Source organism: Squalius cephalus (genome assembly GCF_949319135.1).
Source record: "Squalius cephalus genome assembly, chromosome: 2".
Lineage (NCBI taxonomy): Eukaryota > Metazoa > Chordata > Actinopteri > Cypriniformes > Leuciscidae > Squalius > Squalius cephalus.
This window is the reverse complement of record NC_137123.1, coordinates 8,763,135-8,774,895: the sequence shown is the minus strand read 5'-3', so window position 1 is coordinate 8,774,895 and position 11,761 is coordinate 8,763,135. Positions and strand designations below refer to the sequence as shown.

The 11,761-nt window shown below is 36.6% G+C and overlaps 1 protein-coding gene across 1 annotated transcript in view; it reads left to right on the top strand.

Annotated features, from left to right (window-relative positions):
- metrnlb (meteorin like, glial cell differentiation regulator b) overlaps positions 1–11,761 on the top strand; it is a 13,489-nt gene extending 1,728 nt beyond the window's left edge. The window contains exons 2-4 of the mRNA XM_079864568.1: positions 2,238–2,623; positions 9,153–9,212; positions 10,534–11,761. Coding sequence (XP_079720694.1) covers positions 2,238–2,623; positions 9,153–9,212; positions 10,534–10,850 — 763 coding nt within the window. The 3' untranslated portion in view covers positions 10,851–11,761. The remainder of the gene's footprint in view (positions 1–2,237; positions 2,624–9,152; positions 9,213–10,533) is intronic.

Here is an 11,761-nt window from a genome sequence, read left to right as displayed (position 1 = left end):
CCCTCCTGTTGATCCAAACCCTCCATATTTGGTGGAAATACAGGAATACCATTAATCTGTGTTTTAGAATCAGTCAATCGTTGTTTAGACACTTGAGTTTGGATAAATGGGACATTGAATCCTGCTTTTTAAAAGTTGTTTTGGAGGTCATAATCTGTCAGAGAAGTGGTGCTTTTCACCAGGTGTAGAGTGTAAATCTCAGCTGAAACAGACACACTGTAATCATCCCTAAATGCCGACCACAACCACTTGAAAGCGCTGTGGCGGGGAAAATGAAAATGTCCCATCTGGATGACAGCTTGTGATATCTTTCATGTGCACATTACCCGTCGTCTCCTACCATACGCTTTTTCAGAGACTTCAGGTTGACTTAAAATCCCACAGTTTGGACATCCGATCTCTCCTCATGTTTCTGAAAGCTCTTGGAGATGAGGAGGTGGTCATGGTTGAACACGAATCCCAATTTGTCAAGCCCTCAGATTTATGTGTCATTTGACAAACGAGAACCTCTGTGTTGAATGAGAAGACACAACTAAGGCCCTGTTTACTCGTGATATTAAGATGCGTTTTGATCGATTGGATCACAAGTAGACGACAGAAACACATACCTGGTGATTTAATCCGTCTCTTTTGTCCACTTTCAATCACTTCTGTCCTGATTTCTTCGAGGGGAGGGTTTATGGGCAGGTAAATATGTAATTTTCAGATCGTTCCATCTAATGGATGAAATAAGATCACGCAATTTACGTACAGGGTTTGAAATTAACACACGCCAAATATGGGTAAAAATGAACTGTGGCGGGTAACGCTGTCAAATCATGAGCCAATTTGGCGTGTTACTCACTATGTTTACTCACTTTGCTGAGGAAGTTCGTGTAAGCCAAATCTGCCTGGATTTAGAGCAAATACTCAACTCGTGAGTCATCGTGATATTTTAAAAACAGTGTATTGTGCAGAATCTGCTCATATCTGGCTTACTTGAACACACACGTCACTACGCAACAAATAACAGTGCGCTTGTTCATTTGCATTGAAGCAATAGCGAAGATTAAAAAGCACTTGGTTAACACAAAAAGATTATTTTCCAACATCCTACATTATTTTGATGTTCTTTGTACTGTATTGATCTGTCCACCTTAAATCCATTTTTTGGTGGGAAGGATGAGGATGAAAGAGGAAGGGAAGAGATGCTGGATGACAGGATTTAGTTTGAATAAGAAATTAAAGTATGAAATCCAAATTTTAGAGTATATAAGTGGTGATGTATAGTAAATCTGGTTTATTTATTTCTTTATTTTTTTGGCTAGTAGAAGTTGTGAGTGGCTGGTAACTTAAAAATGTAGTAGCCAAATTGGCCGGTAAGTGAAAAGGTTCATTTCAAACCCAGTTTACACATGAACACGACCGGAGACGATGGAAAAACACAGAGAGCATCAGCTTCAGTTTCTGCTCTGACAGACACAAGACCAGCCGAACGCTGTGAGTGTGTGTTAGAAATCAGGAATGGTGAGAGAACTTTGTGTTTGGTACATTTTTCATCTTCAAACCAAACTTGTGTCTTCAGCCGCCAGTATAAATCCTGTCTGGCTAGAACTCTTCCCATAATGTTTACTCTTTAGGTCAGTAGGTGGAGAGTAGACGGTCTTTTGTGGCCGTTTAAACACATTCGCCCTCAAGAGTGTTTACACTACGAAAGCAATCCCGTTGCAATGTGTTTTCAAGTGGTCGAAAGTGGACAAGCTTAAAAAGTTTCAGACACAGTTTACACCTGTATTCAGTGTTATCCACTTGTGATCCAATCGACCAAAGCATCTTAACACAATGGGCCCTATCATACACCAAGTGTGACACAAGTGTTTTGCTAGTTTCAGCCCGACGCAGTTATCATTTTCATGCCTTGCGCCGCGTTGTTTAAATAGCAAATGCATTTGCGCCCATAGGCTGCTGGTCTGAGAACCAGGTGTGTGTTCAGGCGCATTGTCGGAGAGTTGCTGTTTTGAGGACCTGAAATAGACTGAGGCATTGACCAACTGAAACCTGCTTTAAAGTCAATGGTGCAAGTCAATGGCGTTAGTAATGTGCATACATTCTGCTTTTTACACACGCTTTAGACCATGCGCTTATATCCTTAAAATAGGGCTCCAGGTGTAAACAGGGCCTAAAATTGTAGAGGAACACAGAAGGGTTGGCGAGTGTGTAGTTGAGAAGCTGTTAACTCTTGTGTTGTGTGTCTTCAGCGGGCTGACGCACGAGTCTCACGCGCGGGACGTGGAGCAGGTGTACCTGCGCTGTGCCGAAGGCTCTCTGGAGTGGCTCTATCCCACAGGAGCCGTGATCGTGAACCTGCGCCCCAACCTGCCGTCCTCCACGCTCCTCCTCGTCTGCCTGAAGCCTCGGAGGGACTCGCGCGGGGCCACGCTGTTCCTGGAGCGGGCCGGGGAGCTGCGGGCGCTGCTGTCGGAGGAGGAGCAGGCCGCCGGGGTCGTGCGCTGCTTCGGCCTCCAGGAGGGGGCGCTGTTCGTGGAGGCGTCCGCGCGCCGGGACATCAGCCGCAGGGTCACCGCCTTTCAGTATCAGCTGATCCCCACGCAGACGCCAGGAGACCGGCCCTACTCGCCTGCAGGTACAGCTCACACACCCGACACAAAACCTGGAGAACAACGAAAAAGGTTCTGCCGGGAAGGTTCGGCAGGAACTAGTAGTTCTGCCTACTAGCCTTTACTCACCCTGAAGCCATCCTAGGTGTATATGACATTCTTCTTTACGAATACAATCAGAGTTATATTAAAAAATGTTCTGGCTCTTCCGAACTTTATAATGGCAGTGAATGGCCGTTTCTGTTTTGAAGTCCATAAAAGTGCATCTATCCATCATAAAAGTGCATCCATCCATCATAAAAGTGCATCTATCCATCATAAAAGTGCATCTATCCATGATAAAAGTGCATCTATCCATGATAAAAGTGCATCTATCCATCATAAAAGTGCATCTATCCATCATAAAAGTGCATCTATCCATCATAAAAGTGCATCTATCCATGATAAAAGTGCATCTATCCATGATAAAAGTGCATCTATCCATCATAAAGTGCATCTATCCATCATAAAAGTGCATCTATCATCATAAAAGTGCATCTATCCATGATAAAAGTGCATCTATCCATGATAAAAGTGCATCTATCCATCATAAAGTGCATCTATCCATCATAAAAGTGCATCTATCCATCATAAAAGTGCATCTATCCATGATAAAAGTGCATCTATCCATGATAAAAGTGCATCTATCCATCATAAAAGTGCATCTATCCATGATAAAAGTGCATCTATCCATCATAAAAGTGCATCTATCCATGATAAAAGTGCATCTATCCATGATAAAAGTGCATCTATCCATGATAAAAGTGCATATATCCATCATAAAGTGCATCTATCCATCATAAAAGTGCATCTATCATCATAAAAGTGCATCTATCCATGATAAAAGTGCATCTATCCATGATAAAAGTGCATCTATCCATCATAAAGTGCATCTATCCATCATAAAAGTGCATCTATCCATCATAAAAGTGCATCTATCCATGATAAAAGTGCATCTATCCATCATAAAAGTGCATCTATTCATCATAAAAGTGCATCTATCCATCATAAAAGTGCATCTATCCATCATAAAAGTGCATCTATCCATCATAAAAGTGCATCTATCCATGATAAAAGTGCATCTATCCATCATAAAGTGCATCTATCCATCATAAAAGTGCATCTATTCATCATAAAAGTGCATCTATCCATCATAAAAGTGCATCTATCCATGATAAAAGTGCATCTATCCATCATAAAGTGCATCTATCCATCATAAAAGTGCATCTATCCATGATAAAAGTGCATCTATCCATCATAAAAGTGCATCTATTCATCATAAAAGTGCATCTATCCATGATAAAAGTGCATCTATCCATCATAAAAGTGCATCTATTCATCATAAAAGTGCATCTATCCATCATAAAAGTGCATCTATTCATCATAAAAGTGCATCTATCCATCATAAAAGTGCATCTATCCATCATAAAAGTACATCTATCCATGATAAAAGTGCATCTATCCATCATAAAAGTGCATCTATCCATGATAAAAGTGCATCTATCCATCATAAAAGTGCATCTATCCATTATAAAAGTGCATCTATCCATGATAAAAGTGCATCTATCCATCATAAAAGTGCATCTATCCATGATAAAAGTGCATCTATCCATCATAAAAGTGCATCTATCCATGATAAAAGTGCATCTATCCATCATAAAAGTGCATCTATCCATCATAAAAGTGCATCTATCCATCATAAAAGTACATCTATCCATGATAAAAGTGCATCTATCCATCATAAAAGTGCATCTATTCATCATAAAAGTGCATCTATCCATCATAAAAGTGCATCTATCCATCATAAAAGTACATCTATCCATGATTAAAGTGCATCTATCCATCATAAAAGTGCATCTATCCATGATAAAAGTGCATCTATCCATCATAAAAGTGCATCTATCCATTATAAAAGTGCATCTATCCATGATAAAAGTGCATCTATCCATCATAAAAGTGCATCTATTCATCATAAAAGTGCATCTATCCATGATAAAAGTACATCTATCCATGATAAAAGTGCATCTATCCATCATAAAAGTGCATCTATCCATCATAAAAGTGCATCTATTCATCATAAAAGTGCATCTATCCATGATAAAAGTACATCTATCCATGATAAAAGTGCATCTATCCATGATAAAAGTGCATCTATCCATCATAAAAGTGCATCTATCCATGATAAAAGTGCATCTATCCATGATAAAAGTGCATCTATCCATGATAAAAGTTCTCCACACTGCTCCGGGGGGTTTATAAAGGCCTTCTGAAGCAAAGCATTTGTATAAAAAAAAATCTATTTTTAAAACTTTATAAAGTAAATAACTAGCTTCCGGCCAAACGAACATATGGATTCGACTTAAGTCTAAAGCACAACTTATGCGAGTAATGTGACGTCCTGCTGATTTTTACGCTACGTCCTGACACACTACGCTACTTCTGACGTCACAAGTCGTGTAAGTTGCACTTTAGGCGTAAGTAATCTGCGAATGTACGTTGGCCGGAAGCTAGAATTTTACTTTGTAATGTGTTAAATATGAATATTTTTCACACATCCTACTAAAAATTGGTAACGCTTTATTTTACGGTGTCCTTGTTACATATATTACATGTACTTACCGTAGTAATAACAGTAAATTATGCATAATTGCTTGCAATTAACCCTCAACCAAACCCTAATCCTACCCTAACCCTATAGTAAGTACATGTAGTGGCTTAATATTACTCAGTACTTAAATATATAATTACACTGTAACAATGACACCTTAAAATAAAGTGTAACCAAAAAATCTGTAGAAAATGGAAAAGGTTCTGGTGTTTTTCTGCCGGGACATTATCTGTTAAGTTTACACACATTTCCTTCAACCCTAAAACAAAACACAATAATGCAATGTGTAATTCAATTACTCAATATGAAAAATCAATATGAAAAAAAGTTCTTCATATTAACACAGTATATTGGACCCTATTTTTACTGACTTTTCTTATGATATTCAATCTTGTTTTCCATATTTATGCATTGTGTCTGAAATGCCTTTAAAATATGATTTTTTTTTCCCCAGTCAAGAATGCAAGAATCAAAATAAAGTTAGTAATAAGAATCAGACGTTTCCACTTTTTTTTTTTTTTTTTTTTTTTAACACCAATTGAACACACACAAAATGTATTTTATTTATATTCACCTATTTAACAATGCACAATATTATTATGGTCCAATACAGAAAAAAACAATAATATTCACTTACTTTTTCCTACAAAATATAAGCAAGAACATAAAAGGTAGTGCTATTTCAAGTTTATATACTATAGTATTTATTAATATTTTGTCTTAGCTTTTGTAATTTTTTTGTTAGTTTATTATTTATTCATATATTTTTTATTTATTATACATTCATTAATATATTATTATTATTTCAGTTTCAGTAATTTTAGTGCTTCAACTTCCGTTTCTATTTTTTGTTTTAAGTTTAAGGTTTTCATCTAATATTTATCCTTTTTTTCAGATTTATTTCAATTAACGACAATGATTAATTGTATAATATAATATAATAATAAAAAACGACAAATAGCTTTAGGTATAACGATAAAAACACTGCATTTTGCACATATTTTTAACTAGTTAGGATGCAAATGAATATTTAAATCAGAGTTTGCACTGATTCATAGATTGAAACATAAGAACTGAATCTATATTTGCATTTTTTTGTGAAGTACTTTTGTATTCATGATGCAAATAACAGCTACGTAATTAGTGTACTTAAGTTAAGTGATCTTGATATTTCAAAAAATAAAAGAAATATAATATATTAAAAGTATTCAGTGTATCACACAGCCTTAGTGTCTTCAGGAATATTTGTGCGAGAGAGAGAGAGAGAGAGAGAGAGAGAGAGAGAGAGAGAGAGAGAGAGAGAGACAGAGAGAGAGAGAGAGCGAGAGAGAGAGAGAGAGAGCGAGAGAGAGAGAGAGAGAGAGAGAGTTGGGGGTCGAATAACAACACTGTCAAATGGCCGTCATCCTCATGAAAGACTGGTTTAGAGAGGTAGTAAATGACCCTGTTAAACCTGAAGCCCAGACAGAACATGCCCCCCCGATGCTCCATGTTCAGCCTGACAGAAGATAATAAACAGTGTAATCAAGAGGTGTGCGGGGTCAAGCAGACTGTAGAGCTGTCAATCACAGTCCACTCGGCTAGTTTCACATCAAAGCTGCAGTTCAGGAGAGATTTATAATCGGATAACACACAGCTGTCTGTCGAGGATCACAGTCTATCCCAATATTCCGTCCGCCTTTTCTCCACATGGACCCAGCTAACAGGGAATGTTCTCACAACGTTCTTCCAGTAACATTAATAGAATGTTCGTTTAAAGTCTGTAATAATGCTCTGAAAATGTAAAAGTGTTACTACTTGTTTAAAAAATTCTAATAATGTTCCAAATGGAATGTTCCCTTAACTTTCAAGAACTTTCAAGAACTTTCATGGAACATTCATAAGCGATGTTTTCTTAACTCAATGGGACCGTTAGCGAAACATGTTAGTGTTAGCTGCGCAGCTTCCTGGTGTTCCGTCCAGAATCCGAGTCTTCCTCCGCTTCCCTTCCCCCTCTCTTTTCCCTGTTTCCCGCACAACGCTCCCAGAGGGTTTGTGTTTATAAACATGGAAGTCCTGAGGTGTCCTGAGCTCCTCACCTGCTGGTCTCACTCACTGTGTGCGTGTGTGTGTGTGTGTGTGTGTGTGTGTGTCAGTGAAAAGAGTTTTTTTTAGGAATATCTTGAGCAATGAAAGTTGACCCTGATTTATACATGCTCAAGCTCCAAAAGGGCAAAAAATACCAGAAAGCGGTCAATATGACTCAAATATGACTCAAATCTCACTTTTGTCATATTTGCAGTGAACAAATTTCAATATTTTCATCATATGTCTATCAAATTGCGATTTTTATTATTTTTTTGGTTAAACTTTAACTAAAGTCTGCAGCGCTCAAAAATTGTGTACATTTTAATTTTAATTTTAATCTAACCCAATTAAGGTTTATAAATAAAACCTAAAAATAATCATTAGATAATTTTCTGTAAAAAGTTATTTAACAATATAAATCTAAAACCTAAAAATAACCATTACAACAACTTTTTTGTGTTATTTTTAACCACTGTGTCATTTATTTTGCGCAAGTTGTCTAATTTTTTTTATACTGTGAACTTTTTTTTATAATTAAAAAAAAATCATACCTTCGAAGACCATTATTATATGGTTTCCCAAAAAAAAAAAAAAAAAAAACACAAATGGGAAGCAAATACTAACATTAGGCGAAGGTTAACGTTCCCATAATGTTCAGAGAACGTTCAGAAATGACGTTTTCATGACTTTAGTAAAACATTATATTCCTGTTGGCTGAGAAATCACACAAAAATAACAAAGATAAGTCACACCGGTGTATAAGTCACAAGTCAGAAAAAATGTAAAATACCTGTAAATAAAAAAAGTTTTTATTTTTTATCATTGTAAAAATAAAACCTTTAAGGAACATTACTTTATTGTTTCCAGCAAACTAACCAAATGGGAGTTGAACTCTCTGATTAGAGGAAGCTTCTGTGAGTGTTGTAATGTTTGGCTGAACAGCTGATCTGAGGTCAGTGTGAGCAGTGCGAGTGGGGGAGGACGTGTTGAAAGAGCCGCTTCAGTGTGTCTGAATGAGCTTGTGTGTGTTAAATCATTTACATTTACTTTCACAAATGCTTTTGTCCTAAAGGCGAATTTACATGATACTCAGAGTGTGAGTCTTAACAGATTGTGATGAGAAGAGACGATACACAGACAATGTCTCTCCATCATACTGTCTTTGTGAGAACATTCAAAGGCAAACATGCAGCGCAACCACTGTAGTTTGATTCATTCCTGATTCGTTTGAATCATCAGATGTGATTCATCTGAACATCTGACTCACTTGCTCGAAACATGACAGCTGTTGCAACAGTTTTGTAATGAATGATATCGTCATTTTGAAATCATTAAACCACATTAATGCTACTGTGCATCTTTAAAACATTGAAAATGTTACTAAAATTATATGTTTTTTTATGCATTTGTTTTGAGGAATCATTTTGGTTCCCAGAACGTTCTGAAGTTTTATACTAAAAATTGAAGGTTTATAAATAGAATAAAATTATTTAAAAGTAATTTTACAGCTATAAAAATAAAACCGAAAAATAACCATTTGTTTTGAGGAATCAGTTGCACAAAATGTTTTTTAATATTAATTTTGAATAGTTGTATTATTAACAATTCAAGCTCAAAAGCCTTTTTAAATGCACATGTGTTTGTGTCACAGCCATGTGTGTTATCTCTCAGTCGAGACCCCTGGGTTTGATGATTATAATGATGATAACACTATCTAGACGGGGTCAGAGGGCAAAGGTCAGAGGTCACAGGAGCTCAGGCACAGCTGGAGTGTGTGTGTGACGCAGACGTGTCTGAGGAGGAAGTGTGTCACGCTGATGTAAGGTGTGTGTGTGTTTCAGCTGCATGCAGACCCTGCACTGATGACCAGCTGCTCATGGCGCTCTGCACCAGCGACTTTGGTAAGAAACTGTTTACCGTATTATTCTCCTGAGATGTCATCATTTACCGCATTTTCCAGAGCATAAGTTGCACCTGACTATGATGTAGCAAAAGGAACTTTGACTGACGTTCTGGTTTAGAACAAATGTTTTTCCAGTAACGTTAATAGAACGTTTGTTCAAAGTTATCTGGTCTTTAACAATGTTCTCAAAACTTTAGCACAAAAACATTATTTATACATCAATAATGAACTTTTTTTTTCTGAAAAATTTTAGTTGAATGTTCATCTAACTTTTTTTTTTAAGTGTTGCTACTTGTTTCGGAATGTTCAGAAAACATGTTCAGAGAACATTCCAAAGTAACTTTTCCATAATGTTTGAAGATGATAAAATGGAATGTTCACGCAACGTTCAAATAACCAAGAAAAAACGTTTTGAATTTTTTTTTTGGACATTTTTAACATTCAGAGAACGTTTTGAAAACTTAAAAGGAACATTAACAAAACATTCTTAGAACATATTTGTGAACATATTAGTCACGCCTGGTCAAAATGTCATTGTTGTGAGGAAAATAACAGATCATTTGCATTGGTATATAAAAGTCTCATTTTATTATTGCATTGATTAATAATGTAAAATTGTATTTTACTTTGTATGAACTATGTATTTTAGCTCCTCTCACTTCACAACAAATCCTTTAAATTGAATTACAGTGGCGTTCAGTTCATTATAACAACGTTTATTATCATTGACTTGCTGAAACTGAAAATAAACATTACAAGAAGTGTTTTCTCTGTTAGTTTAAATATTATAAAAACACTTACGGCAACATTCTGAGAACTTTATTTTATAGTTGTGAAATTAAACTACCAGTGTCTGGAAAATGCGTTGCACACAATAAACTTGGGCTCATGTATTCGGCATGAATATAAATGTTGTGCATGCGTGACATTAAATGCATAATATAAGCAAATTTACAATATGTGACCCTGGACCACAAAACCAGTCACAAGGGTCAAGTTTTGCTGAATAAATAAGCTTTCCATTGATGTATGGTTTGTGTACATTTATGTTCGCGATTGTGCTGCATTCACTCACAAAAATCTATTTTTTCATATATTTACGGTAGGAAATTTTCAAAATATCTTCAGGGATTCATGATCTTTACTTAATATCCTAATGATTTTTGGCATAAAAGAAAAATGGATAATTTTGACCCAAATATACCCGTGCGACTCGTGACTGGTTTTGTGATCCAGGGTTACATATAAGTGGTGCATGCTTCAGAATCAGATGATGAAAACATTGTGTAGTTAATGCTGTGTGTGTGTGTGTGTGTCAGCGGTGCGCGGCAGGATTCATCACGTGGAGGAGGATGATGACGATGATGAGGGTCAGGTGTCTGTGCTGCTGTGGTTGAGTCGTGTGTATCGTCAGAAGAGCGGTGTGTTCGTGTCGGTGCGCGGGCGCTGGACGGGGCGAGTGAAGATGCCGGTGCGCTGTGAGCCGCGTGCGGGACAGGAGGAGTTCCTCTTCACAGGACACCTGCGCTTCGGAGAGCCCTGGGTCACGTGTGCTCCGCTTTACACACACTTCAGCACACTGTACCGCTCCGCTCTCCACGCGGGAACCAACCCCTGCCACATACACACAGACTGAGACACACACACACACTGCAAGATCAGGGAAACATGTCTGCAGAAACATTTCACCCCAAAATCAAGAGAAATCACATTTAAACAGTTTATTTTACAAAACACATTCTCAACACTGCACTGCATCAAATGTTTTACTTTTTTAATTAGGTTTTATTTTGATTAATTTGTCATTTATTATTTTCAGTACTGCAATTATGTATAAATATTTCACTCAACATTTAAATACTTTTTTAAAAATTATTATTACTGTTATAATTATAATAATTTTTTATTATATATTATTTTACAATTATTATTATTATTAGGCATTAATAATGATATTAAAATATTAACACAGTATTTAAATAGTTAAATATTTATACATATATTTGCAGTACTAAATAATTATTATAATGTGTTCATATTTTTGTTATAAAAATTTATATTTTTATAAATTTTTGTCTTTATTGTCATGAGATGATAATTGTCACAATTTAATTTTGTAATATTGTTTATGCAGAATATGATTTCTTGTTTATTTGTGTTGATTTTGGGGTGAACCCAGGCCTGGATGTGTTGTAGGCAGGTTTCTGAGATGGGAATGGGATCTTCATTGGTTCCAGACGGACAGATCTCAGTCAGGAATCCTCCTAAAGTTGCTGTTCTTGCTTTCATACGTCTGAAACCGATACATGGAAAGTGTGTTGTAACACTGTGTGTGTGTGTGTGTGTATCATGAGCTCTTGCCTGCTGCGAGAGGATGGCGGTGCTTTTCTTAAAAGCTTTGTTTATAGTTATAGAGCGGTCGATTCTTCTGACTGACGTCTGGAGTGTGTTCACATGTGCGTTTGTGTGTGTTTATGCTGTATGTGTGGTTGTTGAGTTGCCTTTTCTGTTCCTTGGACTCAGAACGAGTCTGGAATAAAACACTCT